Raw genomic sequence first — 21967 nt, forward strand, 5'->3', positions numbered from 1 at the left:
ATCTCTGTTGGAAGTTAAAGAGCCTACCCTGCAACTCTGCCAGTAGGAATCCCAAAGTAAGCTAGAACACTAATTGACTTAATGGAATAAGTGTAATTAGGTCTGCTGCTCATCTCTTACGGTCCATGAGCAATGCTTTTGGACTTCCATTCTGTCAGATAAGGGTTTTTAAGTTGAAAATGACCTTGGAATTGATTTTTCACCAATTCAAAAACACATAGACCCATCCTCTTTTGTAAAGCTCTGTGTGGAGGTTTTGTTTTCAGCACACAAGTATGTTGTTCCATACTTGTGTGTTGAATTTCTGAAGAATCTTTACAAAGCTCTTTTCCATAAAATAAAAAGAAAAGCACAATATACGCACAATATACGCATGTTGTCAGTGTGTGTCCATTGATATATTCCAAGTCTCCATGAAAGCGTAAGTAGGGAACTTTAGAACTTTAGATCTTCGACTCAGTTGCTGCTGTCAAATTTCATTCTTTATTTTGAATATTTGTGCATAATTTTTTTAGTTATAGTCTGTGCTGGTTTGCCAAGTCTGCGGTTTTCCTGTGTAATAGAATTAACTTTAAAATACTGACACGGGTTGATTTTTTTCCAAGCAGGGTTAAAGTTTTGAGGTTGCATGAATTATATTTGACTGAAATGCTTGTTTTGAAATAATTTACTCAACCCAATTTATATTCAACCAATGATAAAACTGTGTTAGATGACTGGTAGGAAGCCTGTGTGCAGAAATGTATGACAATGAACAAGAGGGAGAAAATGTGCATCAGAACAAGATCTCAAAACTGTAAATTGTTTATTTTTAAATAGTTAAAAAATAAAGGATTACCAACTTCGCATTTTGTTTACTGGGATGGTTTTGTTACACAGACTTGGCAACCCTGGATCTATTCCTACACCAAACTGTCATATCGAGCTATATCTCCCAAAAGACTTTGAATATAATGTAAAAGGAACAGACGAGGTCACAATGACTGTCTCTATATGGAAATGGTTAGTAATAATAATAATAATAATAATAATAATTATTATTATTATTATTATTATTATTATTTGTGAGTTAACATCCACCAAATTGCTTGAGCATGAGGAGGTATGGTACTTTAGATTGGATTGGTGACATGTAGCTTCGCTGTCATAATGACAGTTCCAGTATGACCTCATGCTCGCCTCGCGCTGTCAAACATTAAATATCAGAGAGTGAGAGAGAATAATCAATAAACCATTTCCAATCCTTCACCACAAAAGCACGAGTGCTATCATTCTCTATTCATGAATCTGAAAGTAGCCTACATGGGAAATATACAATGTATTAAATAAGATGTCTCGATGAATGGGATAGTTTGGGCTGGCACGTGTTTATCGAATGAGTAAAATATGACTGATCAAAGCCCCAAAACATGGAAGACAATAGCGTTTAAGTCCTTATTTAGCATTAGCAACATGCACAATTCCCATTTTTGTTTTGACTGTGTAAATTGATGTAGAATAAATACGACAATCTATTCAAGTAATTTACAAGCAAAAAGCTAAAATGCGTACTTTTACCCTAGAATGTGTAAATAGGTCAAAATTATAAAACGGATACAAATTAGATGCATTTTCTTTATAACACTAATTATATTATTATTATTGTTGTTGTTATTATTAAAGTTAAAATGCTGCGTCTACCTCAGGTTGCTTCAGGGGGCTGTCATTGTACTGTAAATTACTATAAATAAAAGCACCTTCTAAATGGCTTTCTATTTACTTTCGCACCAAATATAAATCAGAACATACTATTCCCCATTTTGAACATATAATTAGGCTATTTATGTATTTTTAAGGTAAAGGAAGATTAAGGAATTCCTGGAATGTCAGATAAAAATATAGCAAAAATTGGACTCCATATATGCCTTTTAGAATCTCGAAATGTATTCATTCCACTAGGTTATATTTTCAGTATCAAGCCGTCATTCATTTTTATTTCACTATCGTAGCATCTGCATTTACACTGCATTTAAAGAAAAAACAAAAGTCTCATAGACGCTACAAATCATTGCAGTCCTTCCAACGAAACGTTTGTGAAACCAGGCTGATTGTATCCCAACACAAACCTATTACATCCCAGAGGTCTCTCTCTCTCTCTCTCTCTCTCTCTCTCTCTCTCTCTCTCTCCCCCCTCCCCCCTGCGCTCCCAGACTCTCTCCACCACACATACTTCGCTTTCCTTTGCCCACTCTCTTTCTACAACAAACATGGCCGCTAAATCAGATGGAGCAGCCGTGTGTGAGAGCGCTTCTCGGTGTCTGCTTGGCCCTGAGCAGAGCGCGGCTCCTGTGCACCCTCGCGCCGAGAAGCGCTTCTCGCTGCTGGACTGCTGCTGGGTGCTGTGCGCCCTCCTGGTCTTCTTCTCCGACGGAGCCACCGACCTGTGGCTGGCAGCGGACTACTACTTGAGGCAGGACTATTGGTGGTTCGGGCTCACGTTAGTGTTCGTGGTGGTTCCCTCCGCAGTGGTTCAGGTGTTAAGTTTCAGGTGGTTCGTGTATGATTACTCGGAAATGAGCGCTTCCCCGAACGGGGACGGATGTGATTTCAGCACCAAGGACAGCGAACGGCGGAGCGGCAGCTGCAGAACCCTGCCTGCAGACGGCACGCGGAAATGCTGCAGAGTGCTCGTGTGGCTCTTCCAGTCCATCATCCACATCTTGCAGCTCGGCCAGGTCTGGAGGTAAGATGCATTACGTCTAATATCCAGAACTTCTCCCAGAGACCATGAGCACTGAGCAGTTGGTGTTCATTTCTATCCATAGTGTCTCTTTCTTGGAATTGATGTTACTCTTATTGTGGCTCTCATGCTTGGTGATGCTTTGGGAGCAGATGGAAAGAGCTGCATCCCTGTCTGTCTACATCCCAACTCGCTTCTTTTGGCTGTGCGTCTGTGCTGGTTGCCAACATAGATGGTGTGCCAAGGTGGACAGAGTGCCCGGTGCCATCTCTGGTGGCCCCGCAGTCACGTCACCCTCAGGTTATGTTGAAATAGATGTTGTATTTGGTTCATATTCACTGTGATCTTTGGAGCAATTCAGTGGCCAACAAAATTGCAATCTGATTCTGAAGACATCTGCGCTGTGACAGGCACCCGAATGTGTCCAATAAATCTGAATGCAAATTTTATGTTGTAACCCAATGGTTTTCAAAGCTGGTCCAGGGGACCCACCGCTCTGCACATTTTGTGTCTCTCCCTTATTTGACACATCTGATTCAGACCATCAGCTCATTAGGAGAGAGCTCCATGAATTCAGCTGAGTGTGACATAAAAGAGAGAAATACAAAATGTGTGTCCCCAGGACCAGGATTGAAAACCACTGTTGTAACCCAAGTGGGTTGTGTTTCTTATAGTCTGCATTGTATTTTCTTTTACATTGTGTATTTTCATACATGGTTTACAGGGATGAGGAGTTTGCAACCTGCTTGTGTTGTCATTATGTTGCAATTAAATGTGCACTAAAATATCATATAGTTTGATTTCCCACAGAGAGTGGTTTCTTTTTGATTGCATTGCTAGTGGGAATTTATTTTTTGCATTTAGATTTGTTTTTCCCTCTTGTCCATATCCTATCAGAACAGACCTGCCACAGAGTTGAGAGCCTCTGCTGTATAAAGAGACAGAATGTGCTTGTACTTTCACAAAACGACAGCAAATCTTGCAAGAATAGTCCACAGATTTAGAAATAATTGAAAAGTCTGAGCCCTCCTCAGACAAAACGGGCATTGTGCAAACCTACAGGTTCATTATTGGCTAAGTGCAGAGAGTACAGACAACTTCCAGGCTGGTTTTCTCTGGGGAAGATCATAACTCATTCTTGCATTGCTTGTTTGCCTTCATCCTTTTGGTTTTGGCTTTTTGTGGAGGGCTTCCAATTGTTTTCTCTGTTCTTGGAGAAGTTATCAAAAGTGCCAAGGCTGGTTGGGAGATCGCTGTGAGCATCATATGCTCTTTGGGACGACGCAGTCAGCTGTAATAGAGAAACAGAGCCAAAGATGTTGTTTTATTTGTGCTTTATGGCTTTTGTACTTCTCGGGGCCTGGAATGGGCATGCAGTGTGTTCGTGAGAGAAACCAGACGGGCACTTGAGGGACAGAGCGGGTTTGTTTTGCTAATGACATTTGAGCTCTTTAGGCATTACGAAAATCACCCTGAGGAAAGAATGTATCTGAGAAATGCATTTCCCTTGTCAGATGCTGCTTTTCTTTATTCCAGAGCAGGGACAGAGGAAGTGATTCACTCCCACATGTGTGTGAGTGTTTTACTGGTAGTTAAGTACTGAATTATTAACACGGGGCCAGGGAGGACTGTGTGTCTCAGTGATTGTGTGGGAGAGGATATAGCATTTCCTGCCATCGTTCTCTGCAACAAATTCCTGTTACCTTTCTTTCCTTCACTCTCACTCTCTTCCTGTCTCTCAGTCTCTTTCCCTCCCACTTGAATTCTCTAAATATGATTTATTATTGTGAACAGTTGTAACTGGAATGCTGTGTGTGTGAATATTTGCATGGGTTGATGTGTAAGCAAGGACTTGACCAGGTCTATACGAAATCTGAGCCTGAAGAAGTCCTCAAAAATCTTTGCAGATTTCCTAGCATCAGTTCTGAACATCTTCTGCCTCTTGGACATTTGTTTATTAAATATTTTGGATAACTTATGCTTATGCTGTAGTAGTTCTAGGTTATGCTACCAGATATGCTGCATTTATACAGCATGTTTAAATCCATTATGCATATTCCCCCTGACAAAAATATGAAAAATTCTGCCTGTATCTGGTTGTGATTTGCCTATATGTTTTAGCAGAGTTTTCATCTCCAAACCCATTTTTTAAAATTCATATTAGATATTTAGCATTATGTATATTATATTAAAAAATGCAATTATACAGTGATTCATTTCCTTTTTTTCTGTAAATTATACAATTAATATGGTATATTATTACTTTAAATTATATCATTTAAAAAAAACATATAATTAAATTAAAAAAACATTCAATACAGTGGTGGGTTTCTGATTCCGCATTTCTGTAGTTCATATAGTAGAGTCATGGGTTTGACATCCAGGGAACTGATATGTAACCTGAATGCAAAGGATAAAAGCTATGGATAAAAGCGGCTGCTCAATGCATAAATGTCAATGACGAATATAGATTCTTTATAACTGCTTCTACTGAGATATTGGTTTCTGTGCTTTGATTGACTGAGACATGATGGGTGAAAAATAGAACAGAGCTTTTCCTGTTTGTGAAGAACGATTGTCTGTGGTCCTTGTAAATATTGACACTTGACAAGCTTGACAAGACCTATTCTTAAATTAACTTCAAAAATCATGGCACCCCTTTTTTATTAATACATGATAGTATATGTTTTAATAAAGAAAAAAGTACTGTGGAAACTCCTAATGTGCCACTGGTTGGGAATCACTGTTTTAGAGGTCATATTCACTTGCCTGATTTGTGTGTGTGTGTGTGTGTGTGTGTGTGTGTGTGTGTGTGTGTGTGTGCATATTTACACAGTATCATGTAGCGTTAGGACATCTGTGCAGTTCTTTATCGGTCTGTTGTTTGAGTGAGGTTTCTATTGTCTCAGATAAAATACACATGACCTGATCTCAAACTAATGTATTCACTCAACACCTCAATGGACTTAGCAGGTCGACAGTATATTTGAATATCACTAGTCAAATGTGTAACATCTAGCACTACTCTAGCAGTCATAAAGAGCAGATTAAAGAAGCATAAAGCAACTGAGAACATTCAGTTAGTGGCAATTCTCACTCAAGGAGAGATCAATGCACGCCGCTCACATAAACCAGAACTGGAAGAGCCTGAATCAGCTGCAGAGAGCTGCAACTACATCTACAAAGCAAGCCAAATCAACAGAGTCATGCCTAGATCAGTTATTATGTGAAGCATGTGGTGTCTGAGATTGCAGCTTAAGAATGTATTGCTGATCCTTGATCTGTTGCTTGCAATGGCTGAGATCAAATGCTCATTTTATTTTGATTTCTCCTAGATCAGTGAATAGATCATAATTAATTAATCTTGTCATCTTATATTTTACAGAGATCAACCCATTTAAACTAGAAATCTATTTTTGTGCACACAGAGTTTCACACAGGGTCTGAAAGGAACACTTGCTGACCACCAAATATGAGAAAAAAAATTGGTGAGTAAGTAAAACTTAGTTTCTGATGATATGTCTGATAATTTCTTAAAAAATACTGCATAATGCACGGAAGGATCTGACCTTGCAGTGAATGTCACAAGTATGAAAGAGAAGAGCAGCCAATTAATCCATCCATCTATTCATTCATTTATTGATTTATGCCCACACGTGGCAGATGACAACTGATCACACTGTAAACAAAAGTGAAATGTGTAAAAAGAGCCACCACATATCTGAATGAAATGCTAAAATGCATTTGAGATGCATTCACTTGACATACAACTTCATTGCATCTGTTGTAAAAATAAATTGTTTTTAAAGTCACGCACCATTAAACACATATCAATTTAGCTTCTACCTATAGGTGAATAATAACACTAAGGAACTGTGACTCCTCACATATTTTTTTTAAATGAATACACTGACAGTTCAACTTTAAAGTGCTTTGTATTTTAGACTTTTTAATGAATACCACATCAAATCCAGTGAGAAATGTGCAATGTGCAAGAAAATGACTGAAAATAGTTGCAAAATAATGTTTTTTCATGTTCTGATGTGTCGTCCACGTAACGTAGCAAAAGCCCATGGCAATTTTTTTTAATTGTTCATTGTTGAAAGTGACAAACCTCTTTCACTTGAGTTATAGCACAGTTATCATTGAGGTGTTTTGAATTAATTTCACATGATTTGAATCTTTTTTAATACTGACACTTATGCAGATGTACTGTATACTGCTGTTCAAAAGCTTAGGGTCAATAATTTTTTTTATGTTTTCTATTATGATCAAAAGGAAAAGACAGCAACAACAGTAACATTGTGAAATATTATTACAATTTGAAATAACTGTATTCTATTTTAATATATTTTAAAAAGTAATTTATTGCTGTGATGGCAATTACTCATTACTCCAGTCTTCAGTGTCACATGATCCCTCTGAAATCATTTAATATGCTGATTTTGTGGGTTTTTTTTATCATTGTTGAAAACAAATTTGTGCTGCTTAATATTTTTGTGGAAACTGTGATACATATTTTCAGGATTCTTTGATGAATAGAAAGTTCAAAAGAACAACATTTATTCTGAAATAGAAATCATTTGTAATATTATAAATGTCTTTACTATCACTTTTGCCGAATTGAATGCATACTTGCTGAATATAAGCATTAAATAAATGATTAAAAACACTTACTGACCTTGAAAGTTTGAACTGTAGTGTATACTAAAACTGTCATAGCTGTTTGAGTGTTCAGTACTGTATGTGAGACACTAGAACTACTTGAGAGACTTGTTTAGGCTACATAAAGTTTCCATTGAATCAAAAAACACGTTTTGCCAAGCTGAAGTAAAGGCTTAGTTGGACCTGTTTTAACACCCCAGACGCACGCACACACAGATGCACTCAAGCACAGAGCAGCTGTTGTGATATGTGTGTTGCAGGTGTGTGAGGCAGTGGAGTGTATCCGCTGGGCCATTAAGGGAGTTGATGGGGATATTCTCACCGAGCTGAAGGCATTACACCGTAGCCGGCGTGCGTGAGGAGCATTTTAAAGCAGAAAACACCTCGCCTATCTCAACCACACACCTCAAAGTGATATTTTCCCAGGACTGGGAATGGAGAAAATAATTCCTTATTAGATACGGGCGTCATTAGGAAAAGGTTAGAGGACAGGAGGTTGTCTTTTGTCTCCTCTCCCCTGTCATCCCTCTATCTACTTGTCAGTCTCGCCGTCTCATTCCCTTCCTAAAGATCCTGATGCTGCCTGTCTTGTCAGAGCTGACCCAGTTCTTCACAGCAGATGCTGGAAAAATATTCACAATCGAGTGACAGATACACTGTGTGTGTGTGTGTGTGTGTGTGTGTGTTTCCTAAACACAGCAGCTGAATATAGATTACGCTGAGTGCTGTTTGTACTGTATGTGAATGCCTCTGTGTGCCCATCTGCTTGTCAGAGTGAGTTAAAGAGAGTTTTTGCCAGCAGATGCGTGTGAGAATGGATTTAGGGACTGTACTTATGTCCAGGGAAGTTATTTCAACTTTGGCGAGGACAACAAAACAGAAGATATACAATACTGATTTTATTATTGGATTTTTCTTAGAGTTGGAAAAAAAAAGAGTTGGAAAAAGGATCAGTCCCTTGTGTCAGTATTGTGTTGAACCACCTTTTGCTTTAATTGCAGCCTTTATTCTGTAATTAATTAGCCACACCTTTTTCTCCTTCAACCACTGTGTGCTCAGTTGTGCTCTGTGCTTTGGGTCATTGTCATGCTGGAAAGTAAGCCTTCTTCCCATTGTCAACTTTCTGACAGAGGCCAGCAGATTTTCCTCAAGAATTTGACGGTATTTTGCCCCATCCATTTTTCCTTCAATCCTGACTCCAGTCCCTGCTGCAGAGAAACACTCCCATAACAGGATATTACCACCTCCATGCTTTACTGGAGGAATGCTGTTATTTGTGTTATAGTAAAATTCTATGCCTCAGAATCTTCAAGGTACGTTTTGGCAAAGCTCAGTCGTGACTGCATGTGGCCTTTCTTAAGGAGTGGCTTTTTCCACACAAGCCACATTTGTGGAGAATTTGTGATATTGTTGTCACATGCACACAATAACCACTCTTTGTCATAAATTCCTGCAGCTGCTTCAGAGTTGCTGTCGGCCTCTTGGTCGCCTCTCTGTCCAGTTTCTTCCTGGTTCTTTCATCCAGTTTGAAGCAACGTCCTGATCCAGGGAGGGTATGTGTTGTACCAAATACCTTCCACTTCTTAATAACAGACTTTCATTTTTCCAACTCAGTGATTCCGTGTTTTTTTTTTGACATGTTGGTGTTATATCTTTCACTTGGATGTTATAGGTTACACTGAGTAAATACAGCTGGATAAAACAAAAACTGTGTCCATCTTCATTTCAGGCTGCAAAGCAACAAAATGTGATTAATTTAAGGGGGGGTGATTCTTATATATATATATATTATATTATATTATATTATATATCTGTGTGTGTGTGTGTGTGTGTGTGTGTGTGTGAGTGTGTGTTGACCCAGCTTCTTTATGGAGCCATTCTGACAGGTCATCAGAGCTTACAGGGTGTATTTTGTTTTATGAGCACATGGGGCATGGGGTCAGCCCAGTCACAGTGAAACTTTGATGCGTTTCATTTAAAAGGCAACTCATGGACGTTTGTGTGTTTAAGAGGCGACAAGTTATTTACTGTCTCAGTCAATCTATCAATCAAGCAACAGTCTCTGGTAGACTGGCTTTTTTAATTACAAACAAATATTTTTATTAAAATTAGAATTTTAATCTATTTTTATATCCTTGGCTGATAAATAGGTTATACTTTAGAGCATAATTTTTCTGATGGTGTCTATTTCCCCTGTGCAATTACACCTGTCAGTCATATGGCTGTGACCGCAGGTTAATTATATTTATCTAGTCTACACACAGAGAGCCTTTTTAAGGTTTTGTTATAGTGATTGATTGTAAACCGTTTCTGATGTAGAAAAAACTTATGTCCAACAGATTGTGAAAAAATGATGCCTTGCTCTGTCAGCCAGTGTTCATATTCAATGTTGTGTCCAAAGCTACCAAAATAAAAAATAAACTTTGAGACATGAGCAGCATAGATGTATTATAAATCAACATTCACCCCATGAAGCCACTCTATTTTTCTGTTATTTTGTTTTTGTGCTCTTCACATTTTCTTTATTTTATATCATTTTCAGCTGTGGTGTCTCTCCTGTGGCGTCACAAGACATATATCTTATCTCTGTTGTCAAACTCTGGAAGGAATGGAGAAAGAGCAAGAGAACGAGAGAAGCGCTGGCTGTAGAGAGGTGGAGCTGTGCACTGTAAGTGTGTTTTGAGTGAAAGATTTCCCGATTACAGAGCGAGTGTAATAATGTCACATCAGGAGAGGAAGGGAAGAGAAACTCCCCAGGTGTGTAACCTCTCTTTGACTCGGTTACTTGCATATTCATTTATGATATGTATTCATGCTGATCAGGGCAGAGTTTTAATAGTCTTCCTCTGATTCTGTCTTCTGTTTCTTTGTGGACTGTGCTGAAAAGATTGAGTTGAGAATAGACATGACACTGGGGTGGCAACTCATGGACGTTTGTGTGTTTAAGAGGCGACAAGTTATTTACTGTCTCAGTCAATCTATCAATCAAGCAACAGTCTCTGGTAGACTGGCTTTTTAAATTACAAACAAATATTTTTATTAAAATTAGAATTTTAATCTATTTTTATATCCTTGGCTGATAAATAGGTTATACTTTAGAGCATAATTTTTCTGATGGTGTCTATTTCCCCTGTGCAATTACACCTGTCAGTCATATGGCTGTGACAGTTCTGTTTTGAACATCTGGATTGGCTATGACCACAGGTTAATTATATTTATCTAGTCTACACACAGAGAGCCTTTTTAAGGTTTTGTTATAGTGATTGATTGTAAACCGTTTCTGATGTAGAAAAAACTTATATCCAACAGATGGTGAAAAAATGATGCCTTGCTCTGTCAGCCAGTGTTCATATTCAATGTTGTGTCCAAAGCTACCAAAATAAAAAAGAAACTTTGAGACATGAGCAGCATGAAGCCACTCTATTTTTCTGTTATTTTGTTTTTGTGCTCTTCACATTTTCTCTATTTTATATCATTTTCAGCTGTGGTGTCTCTCCTGTGGTGTCACAAGACATATATCTTATCTCTGTTGTCAAACTCTGGAAGAAAGAGCAAGAGAACGAGAGAAGCGCTGGCTGTAGAGAGGTGGAGCTGTGCACTGTAAGTGTGTTTTGAGTGAAAGATTTCCCGATTACAGAGCGAGTGTAATAATGTCACATCAGGAGAGGAAGGGAAGAGAAACTCCCCAGGTGTGTAACCTCTCTTTGACTCGGTTACTTGCATATTCATTTATGATATGTATTCATGCTGATCAGGGCAGAGTTTTAATAGTCTTCCTCTGATTCTGTCTTCTGTTTCTTTGTGGACTGTGCTGAAAAGATTGAGTTGAGAATAGACATGACACTGGGGTTATCTGTGAGTGCCAGCTGTGAGAAACCCAGTTACATGGAGGAAACTGTGCAAATAAAGATATTACAGAACATGTAACACTGAGTAACCAGACATTTGACTGTCAGCATCACGATTTTATTCTGGTTAAGAAGTACTTCAATCAGAACCTGCTGTTTTTCACGCTGCTTTTTAAAAAAAATGTTTTATCTAAACATGTGCTAGAAAGATGGTTTTGTGCCTTGTCTTGCTTTTTCAGCATCTCACACCTGAATACTGCATTCAAGATGACATGTCAAGTCAAAAAAAATGTTATGAAAGTAAAAAAAACAGATAATAATAGTAATAATAATAATAATAATAATAATAATAATAAAATAAAAAATGTGTGTAGACTTGTGTGTAAGGAGACAATAATCCTAATATGTTCATTTGGTGCTCAAGAATTTTTTTTTTTTTTTTATTATTATTTTTATTATCAATGATGAAAACAGTTGTGCTGTTTTTATAACATTTGAAAGAACAGCATTTATATGAAATATAAATTTTTTGTAACATTATAAATGTCTTTGTATGTTTAGTTTCTTGCACAGTTCAACTTTCACTTCATAAGACCTCAATATATAGTCTTGAGCCACAGGTATTAATTTTGTGTTGTCTGATTTTTTTATTTTACTCTTAAGTGGCGTAACCATTTACTTGTGTTTTATGAATCACCAAGGACCACGGTTTCAGCTAAAAATCTTCTTTACTGCAGTGGCGTTCCGTCCATATAAGCTGCGAAAGCTCCGCAAACACAGGCCATTTGAGAGAATAAGTTCAGGGGATAATTCATATAAACATGATTATAAGTTGATCCCTTGTCATTTGAAATGTAACTTAAAGCTGAGTTAGGAATAAGTACGTAAAATTATTTTTTTGCCAAACGGCTCGCTCAAACACGCCCCCACATGTCTATGTCACGATGTGGGAAGATTTACATTACGCCGCCCAAATGTTCGCGCAAAGAAAGAAGGTGTAACTTTTATTCTCGCTGTAGTATTGTTGTTGTGAAAGCGAAACTACTTTGTTTGGCCTTCCAAAAGAGGAAAAAAAAAAATTTCAGTAATTGTCTGTAAATCTATGTCAGTTATGGTTATTTCCGGGCGAGCGGATTCTCCGCAGCTTTCTCACCTCCGCTCTGTTGCTATGACTCGTCAGGATTATAGCACGTTCTCAGTGTTTTGCGGGTCTGCAGCAGATTTAATGCGCGAGGTAAGTTGTTCGCGAAACACTCGCCGAAGCGGAAAAATGCGCTGCTCCTGTCAGATCTCAATTGGCAAAAAGTACATTGTGTTTGATGCAAAACCAACTCGACTAAATCAAAAGAAAAAAAAGCACTAACTGTCTATTTTAATTTTCTCAAGCAAAGCAAATTTTAAAAGTCCACTGAACAACTTACATTTTTGGTCATAGACAACGTATGTTGAATATATACGTTATTGTCAACGTTATTGCCTGAGCGGTAAATTAAAAAAAATTGTTTATAAAATGTGGGCTAGGCTATATAACATTTTAATAATAACAAACATCATATTGTTTTGCGTATGCTCATGTCGCTTACAGTTGAAGTCCTTCTCTGATTTTGTTATTGTTTGCAAGGTTGCAACGTTACTTTGCAATATTTTAAATACTTTTGGGTATTTTGCATGGTCTGTTATGTCACCCGTGTGGGAGTTTTAAAGGGGTCATATGATGCGATTTGAATTTTTCTTTTCTCTTTGGAGTGTTACAAGCTCTTGGTGCATAAAGAAGATCTGTAAAGTTGCAAAGACTAAAGTCTCAAATCCAAAGAAATATTCTTTATAAAAGTTAAGAGTCAACCACTCCTACCTAAAACGGCTCGTTCTAACACGCCCCCACATGTCTATGTCACGATGTGGGAAGATTTACTTAACGCCGCCCAAATGTTCACGCAAAGAAAGAAGGCGTAACTTTTATTCTCGCTGTAGTATTGTTGTTGCCGCCAGCTCCGCAAACACAGGCCATTTGAGAGAATAAGTTCAGGGGATAATTCATATAAACATGATTATAAGTTGATCCCTTGTCATTTGAAATGTAACTTAAAGCTGAGTTAGGAATAAGTACGTAAAATAATTTTTTTGCCAAACGGCTCGCTCAAACACGCCCCCACATGTCTATGTCAGGATGTGGGAAGATTTACATTACGCCGCCCAAATGTTCGCGCAAAGAAAGAAGGTGTAACTTTTATTCTCGCTGTAGTATTGTTGTTGTGAAAGCGAAACTACTTTGTTTGGCCTTCCAAAAGAGGGGAAAAAAAATTTCAGTAATTGTCTGTAAATCTATGTCAGTTATGGTTATTTCCGGGCGAGCGGATTCTCCGCAGCTTTCTCACCTCCGCTCTGTTGCTATGACTCGTCAGGATTATAGCACGTTCTCAGTGTTTTGCGGGTCTGCAGCAGATTTAATGCGCGAGGTAAGTTGTTCGCGAAACACTCGCCGAAGCGGAAAAATGCGCTGCTCCTGTCAGATCTCAATTGGCAAAAAGTACATTGTGTTTGATGCAAAACCAACTCGACTAAATCAAAAGAAAAAAAAGCACTAACTGTCTATTTTAATTTTCTCAAGCAAAGCAAATTTTAAAAGTCCACTGAACAACTTACATTTTTGGTCATAGACAACGTATGTTGAATATATACGTTATTGTCAACGTTATTGCCTGAGCGGTAAATAAAAAAAAATTGTTTATAAAATGTGGGCTAGGCTATATAACATTTTAATAATAACAAACATCATATTGTTTTGCGTATGCTCATGTCGCTTACAGTTGAAGTCCTTCTCTGATTTTATTATTGTTTGCAAGGTTGCAACGTTACTTTGCAATATTTTAAATACTTTTGGGTATTTTGCATGGTCTGTTATGTCACCCGTGTGGGAGTTTTAAAGGGGTCATATGATGCGATTTGAATTTTTCTTTTCTCTTTGGAGTGTTACAAGCTCTTGGTGCATAAAGAAGATCTGTAAAGTTGCAAAGACTAAAGTCTCAAATCAAAAGAAATATTCTTTATAAAAGTTAAGAGTCAACCACTCCTACCTAAAACGGCTCGTTCTAACACGCCCCCACATGTCTATGTCACGATGTGGGAAGATTTACTTAACGCCGCCCAAATGTTCATGCAAAGAAAGAAGGCGTAACTTTTATTCTCGCTGTAGTATTGTTGTTGCCGCCGCCGCCATGTCGTGAAGATGCTGTCAATTGCCTTGTTTATAATGGGTTTTAATGTTTTTGTCTCGTTGCTCCGGCCGAGACAAGGCATCACAGTATGGCAAGGGGCATAACATTTCCGTCACATGCTTGAGATATTCGGCCAATCACAACGCACTGGATAGCTGGCCAATCAGAGCACACCTCGCTTTTCAGACCGATGAGTTTTGTAAAAATCGACACGTTTCAGAAAGGCGGGGCATAGAGAAGAAACAATAATGTAGGGTATGTGGAAAATAATGTGTTTTTTTAACCTTAAACCACATAAATGCATAAAAATTTCATTACACCAAATACACAAAATAATGTTCTTGTTAGCAACATCATATGACCCCTTTAACTCCTATTCACTGTGAATAAAAAAATAATTTAGCTGATGCAGAGAGACATATAGACCGGGGGAATCCCCCCATCTCCCCAACCTCTGATTACGTATCATAACATAACTACGTGTAAACCTTATTTGGTGGGTTTTACTTGGAAAACCAGCTATATTTTTCTTGCATTCGAATAACAATGGACAAACCTGAAATGATAGAAGAAGGATTGGAGATGAATTTAATTTACAAATAAGGTAGGAAATGTGCATACTTTTAAATCGATACCTGCCATGGGGTTTCTTATTTGCAATTTGTGATCCCTTTTGATGGGGGTTGGGGGGTGGGGGTGTCTTATCACTCAGCAGACCCGATTAAAAAAGTCACCGCTCGCCACTGCTTTACTGTTCTACTGAAGAAAAAAAATCACCAAGGGTAAGTAAATTAGTAGCAGATTTTAAAGTAAACTATCTCTTTAATATGTTTAAAAACTCTTGTATAATATTACATTTTTTATTTTTAAAAACCTTTGATGTGAATGATGTAAATACATTTCTAAGTATTTATCACTTGCATTTTAAAATTCTGTTATTTCATTCAGAAAAATAAAGCAAAATATACTGTTGTGTCAAGTTTACTTGACACTGAATGAATGTATATATATATATATATATATATATATATATAGTTTTAATATTTAACGTCACTAAGCTGCACCTTGCAAATTCAGAAGATGTGTGTATCATTACTCCCAAAAGCTGCCAGCCAATCGGATTGGAGATGCTATTGATGGTGGCAATTTAGTGTGCAATACACATCAGCTGTCTGAGGCTGAAACTACAAAACATAGCATTCCAAATACTTCAAACACTCTTCAATGGGTGTAGCTTTGTGGTTGCTAAGATATACTGAGTGGCAGTGTTGGGGAGTAGCTAGTTACATGTAACGGAATTACGTAATTTAATAACAAAATAAATGTAATTGTAATCATTTACAGTTACTGAGGGAAAAAATGTGTAATTAAATCACAGTTACTTATGAAAATGTTAACGATTACAAAGGGGGTTACATCTGATTTTTTTCTCACACACACACACCCAAATATAGATTTAATAGATTTATTTTATAAATTGCATTGACTCCTCTAAAATATGAGATACCAATGTCTCAGGAGTTTAGGACACAGAATAGAACATGCTTATTCAATAGTCATTGTTAGATGCCACTGTTTCCTGTCATTGCTATGCCAAGATTTGATTTCTAAAACAATATCATAGCTATTCAACTATTTTTTGTTATGATTTAAAATCTGTATTTAACCTGAGAATGATCTCAAAGTAAATTTGATTTTGTGGTGGCTGTACTTTAAAATTTAATTATTATCATCTTAATTCAAGTGATGGAGGATTTTAAAAGTCTGACAGTAATTACAACCCCAATTACAGAAAAGGTTTTGCAAGCAAAATTTTCGTCCAGTCTCGCTTGATACAAGACTTCAGATGCTCAGCAGTCTGTGATTGTCATTTTCTGATTCTCCTTTTCATGACTGGTCATACATTTTCAATAGGAGACAGATCTGGACTGATCTAGCATTCACTCTGTGTCTACAAAACCACGCTGTTGGAATGGAACTCAACGTCCATTTTTCTCAGAAACCAGTTGAAATGTGGACTCATCTGACCACAGCACACATTTCAATGTCTTTTTTTTCTATCTGAGATGAGATCGGGCACAGAGAACCCTGCAGCATCACTGCATAGAATTGATGTTTAGCTTTCTCCTAGAGTAACAGAGATTCAAGTTGATTTATTGATGCAGCGACAGACTGTGTAAAGTGACAGCGGTTTTCCGAAGTACTCCTGAGCCCATGTGACTATATTTAACACGGCTCACACGGCATGACGGCTCACACACATTCAATTGAAGTTTCCTGCCTTGCCTTGCACAGATTGAGATTTCTCTGGATTCCCTGAATCTTTTCACAATATTATGCATGGTAGTTGGTGAAATACCTAAATTCTTTGTGATTTTGCATCGAGAAATTTTGATTTGTTTGACACTTCTCTCATGAAATTTGGCACAAAGTGATGAGCCATAATCCAGCTTTGCTTGCAAAGACTGAGATGCTCCTTTTATTACCCAAACATGACACCCTCACCTATTACCAATTCACCTGCTTACTGTGAATGGTTTCAAAACAGTTTAATTTGGATATTCTATAACCTTTTCACTTTTATTTCACCTCTGTCCCAACTTTTTTTGGAGTGTGTTGCAGCCATCAAAATCAAAAATCGTTTATATTTACAAAATACATTAAGTTGGTCAAAATCTTTTCCAAATGAAATAAAAGTTAAAGAGAATTAACAAATCGCAGATTCTTTATTTTATTGCATTTTACAAAACTTCCCAACTTTTTTAAAATTGAGGTTGTTGTGTTGAGCACTACTTATTACATTTTAATTAGGGTAACTTGTAATCTGTAACCTATTACATTTCCAAAGTAACTTCCCAACACTGCTGAGTGGTTGCTAAGAGGTTACTTGCTGGTCCAAGTCAAAAGAGCTTAACAACATATCTCAATGATATTCAGGTCCCTAGATATGGCACGGCTTCATTCATGTCTGTACCAATAAATGCAACATAGTGTAGTAAAGAGGGTTAGAGATTTTTCCCATTGAGAAGTATTAATAGTCATGCCTCCTTCAGCAAGCACCACTAATTATTTCCAACAATAACAGCTGAATACAAGGCCCATTAGTCACTCTATCGATTCAACATAACTTTTAAAATGACCAGTGTCCCTCGTTTACACTGTCCTCCACTTTCATATTTTGATTCCTCTAAAGAGCCTCTGATTTAACAATTCAACTACACGCTCTCTCCGGCCCCCTGATGAATGCATTTAATTCCTTTTTTTTCTCTTGCACTCGCCTCATTTTTCTTCACCAGTTCAGAGGGTCAGGGATGAAAAATGGAAAACAGAAGAATAGTCTGTTCTAGTTGTTTTCCTGAGCAGGCACAGAGCTGGAGGAGACGATAACTCCATAGAGGTGTGACATCCCGAAATAATGCCACTATGTCCACAAGCCATTATCAGCAGTTTTCACGAGCACTTTTTAGCTCAATGTGTGAGCTCAAAGTATTTGTGAGTTTTACTCACAACAGTGTTTCTTTTGTGCTCTTTAAGAAAACATTGTTCGCTGGAAACAATAGTTGGTTGTGAAGGGAAACCAATGCGTCAGAGATGGAGTTTCTTTCCTGACATCTTAATCTTGATCTCGCAGTCGTTGCGCTTTGAACCGCTACTTACCACAAGTACAGGAACGTTGATTTAACAGACGGCTTTATTGCTGGTTGTTTGAAAATAGGCTGTGGTGCGATATACATTGATTTATATATAAAAATAGTGGGATACACATATATTTTAAGAGCGGGGAGGCGATTCAAGGTGGGAGAGTTATTCCCATTGCTGTAGAGTTTGCTGTGGAAGCATTTTCAGAGGCCAAACAATACAAAGTGAAGAGTCTGCATTTCACACAATGCCACCACACTCCCACCCACACACACACACACAAAACACATAAACACATAAACACACATGCAGACCAGCAAACTTTTGCTTGCACACAGACATAAAAAAGGATATTTGAAAGTATGCCATTAGGTTTAGCCTAGAAAAAAATGACATAGGCCTATACATTTATATAATGTATGTGGCATATACTTTAGGCGAGAGCATTAGTACTTGTAACACATTTCTGCTCATTTATTCATTGCATGTTTAGCCTAAACATTTGAACAAATGCCTTAAACAGTCTTAGCAGTCATTAAACACCTTAGCCATCATTACTTGTGCCAATAAAATTCACAGATTACGTATTACTCAAGTATACAGTCTGTGTGTCCATACTAATGTTAATCAACAGACAGCATAATGACATCAGACTTTGTGTAAACCAACAGTAAACAAGAAATGGAATACTGTTTTTAATGGCAAATGTATTCTATGTTTATTTGTTTGTTGTGTATTCATGAAGTGTGTTGGACCCGTTGGACTAAAGGTTGCTGTTATATTCAGGCAGATAGACACAGTGTTGATATATACTGTATATATACAATATATAGCGAGTGTCATGGAGGACGCCCAAATCCACTATAATTTTATAAATAATACTGTTTTTGTGTCACATAATGTAGTTTTAAGAGTTTTAGAATGTAGTTGTTTAGACTTGAAATATGCGGGTTTGTTAATAAAGATAACGTCTATTTGAAAATTTGCTTTGACTTTTTCGGAGATTTGAGCTCCAGGCTGTCGGTGGCCTGACTCTGATGTCTCTATAGTGGTTAACTCTCAGGCTGTGTTCAAATCCCTATAACACTTGTGGTGTTCCCGGTCAAAAATGACAGAGGCACAAAAAATAGCTTATAAATCTCTTGTTATGCAATATTATCACCAAATATTGGTATCAATCTTTTTGTGAGCTTGTTTTCTATCGATTAGGACTGGTTTTGTGTTTATTTTTGGAACTGATTTATCTTAGACCTCATTAATCTGAGCTTACGTACATCAGTTTTTGAGTGAAAAACGTTATTTGTGGATAATTTTGTCAATATGAAATAAAATATGAACAAAAATTGCACTGTTTATCACACTAGCATGCTCTAATGTTTAATCAAGAAATTTTTTTTGAAAAGCTTTTATTTTGTACAAAATTAAAAAACAAAAGCAAAAAAATCACACCTGTGGTGTACCCTGTCAAAAATGACTGGCCTACAAAAAATAGATTATACGCCTCATTAATCTGAGCTTACGTACATCAGTTTTTGAGTGAAAAAGTTATTTGTGGATAATTTTGTCAATATGAAATAAAATATGAACAAAAAATTGCACTGTTTATCACACTAGCATGCTCTAATGTTTAATCAAGAAATTTTTTTTGAAAAGCTTTTATTTTGTACAAAATTAAAAAACAAAATCAAAAAAATCACACCTGTGGTGTACCCTGTCAAAAATGACTGGCCTACAAAAAATAGATTATACATTTCTTGTTATGCTATATTATTACCTAAGATTGGTATCGATCTTTTTGTCAGCTTGTTTTCTTTCAATTAATACTGGTTTTGTGTTTATTTTTTAAACTGATTGATAGTAGACCTCATTAATCTGAGCCTATGGTTAGGGTTCTTCTCATTGTCTGTGTAGCATGAGGCAGTGCCTGTAACCCAGTCAGGTTGCACAGGTAGTCCAGCTCCTCCATGATGGCACATCCATACGTGCCATCATGAGGAAGTTTGTTGTGTCTCCCAGCACAGTTTCAAGAGTATGCAGGAGATACCAGGAGACAGGCTGTTACATGAGGAGAGCTGGGCAAGGACGTAGAAGGTCAACCACCCAGCAACAGGACCGGTATCTGCTACTTTGTACGGGGAGGAATAGGATGAGCACTGCCAGAGCCCTACAGAATGACCTTCGGCAGGCTATAAGTGTGCATGTTTCGGATAAAACTGTCAGAATCAGACTTTGGTTAGGGTTCTTCTCATTGTCTGTGTAGCATGAGGCAGTGCCTGTAACCCAGTCAAGTTGCGCAGGTAGTCCAGCTCCTCCATGATGGCACATCCATACGTGCCATCATGAGGAAGTGTGTTGTGTCTCCCAGCACAGTTTCAAGAGTATGCAGGAGATACCAGGAGACAGGCTGTTACATGAGGAGAGCTGGGCAAGGACGTAGAAGGTCAACCACCCAGCAGCAGGACCGGTATCTGCTACTTTGTACGGGGAGGAATAGGATGAGCACTGCCAGAGCCCTACAGAATGACCTTCGGCAGGCTATAAGTGTGCATGTTTCGGATAAAACTGTCAGAATCAGACTTTATTAGGGTGGAATAAGGTAATGTCCTGTAGAGGGACCTGTGCTCACAACTCAGTACCATGCAGCTCGATTGGCATTTGCCAGAGAACACCAGAATTGGTAGGTTCGTCATTGGCATCCTGTTCACTTCACAGATGAGAGCAGGTTCACACTGAGCACACGTGACAGATGTGAAAGAGTTTGGAGATGCCGTGGGGAATATTATGTTGCGTGCAACATCATCCAGCATGACTGGTTTGGCAGTGGGTCAGTAATGGTCTGGGGAGGCATATCCGTGGATGATTGCACAGACCTCCACATGTTAGCCAATGGTTCCCTTACTGCTGTTAGGTACCTGGATGAAATCCTCAGAGCTTAGTCAGACCTTACGCTGGTGCAGTGGGCCCTGGATTCCTCCTAGTGCATGATAATGCCTGGCCTCAGTGGCTAGAGTGTGCCGTTTTTAGATGACACTGGCATTGATGCCATTGACTGGCCCTCACGTTCCCCAGACTTGAATCCAATTGAGAACCTCTTGGATATTATGTATCGGAGCATCCGATGTTGCTGTGATGAATTTCATGCTAGTTGGATCAGCCTGTAACTTTAGTTTTTTACTTTCGATTTTGGTGCGATTTTGAATTCAGCCCTCGGTGTGTTAATGATTTTGGTTTCCATTAATTTGTCACATAATATTTGTTCTTAAAAATAAGTGTGTATAAATAAAGATTTTCAAATTGAAAATTGCATTCATTGAGATTCAAGTGTTCCCTTAATTTTTTTGAGCAGTGTGTATGGAACAATTGGCAACCTTGACCACTGGTTGAAATGTCGCTCTAGCTTTGTGCTATTAAACCAGGGTTAACTTGTCTTTGTCTTCTTTTACCTTAGACCTGATGGCACTGAAAGAAGAGAGTCAAGACCTGAATGAAAACAAAGAGAAAAGTCTAAGGGATGAGAAGCATCATGATTTCATAACTGAAGAAAAATCTTTCAGTTGCTCACAGACTAAAATGATTTCCATGCGAAAAAAAGTGCCGAAAACAGGATCTAGAAAGTTCACCTGCTCTCAGTGTGGAAAGAGTTTTACACATCATGGAAACCTTTATGTCCATATGAGAATTCACACTGGAGAAAAGCCTTACACCTGCCAGCAGTGTGGGAAAGGTTTCACTCAAAATGAAAGCCTTAAACTCCACATGAGTGTTCACACTGGAGAGAAGCCTTTCACCTGCCAACAATGTGGGAAAGGTTATACTCAAAATGAAAGCCTTAAAGTCCACATGAGAAGTCATACTGGAGAGAAGCCTTTCACCTGCCAACA

At 37.9% G+C, this 21967-nt stretch overlaps 1 protein-coding gene across 1 annotated transcript in view; it reads left to right on the top strand.

The window, feature by feature from the left end:
• Positions 1-2246: 2246 nt before the first annotated feature.
• Positions 2247-21967, top strand: part of LOC107559858 (XK-related protein 7-like) — a 93303-nt gene continuing 73582 nt past the window's right edge. The window contains exon 1 of the mRNA XM_016243869.1: positions 2247-2722. Within this exon, the coding sequence (XP_016099355.1) occupies positions 2247-2722 (476 nt within the window). The remainder of the gene's footprint in view (positions 2723-21967) is intronic.

This window comes from Sinocyclocheilus grahami, unplaced genomic scaffold (genome assembly GCF_001515645.1).
Source record: "Sinocyclocheilus grahami isolate Dianchi unplaced genomic scaffold, SAMN03320097.WGS_v1.1 scaffold703.1, whole genome shotgun sequence".
NCBI lineage: Eukaryota > Metazoa > Chordata > Actinopteri > Cypriniformes > Cyprinidae > Sinocyclocheilus > Sinocyclocheilus grahami.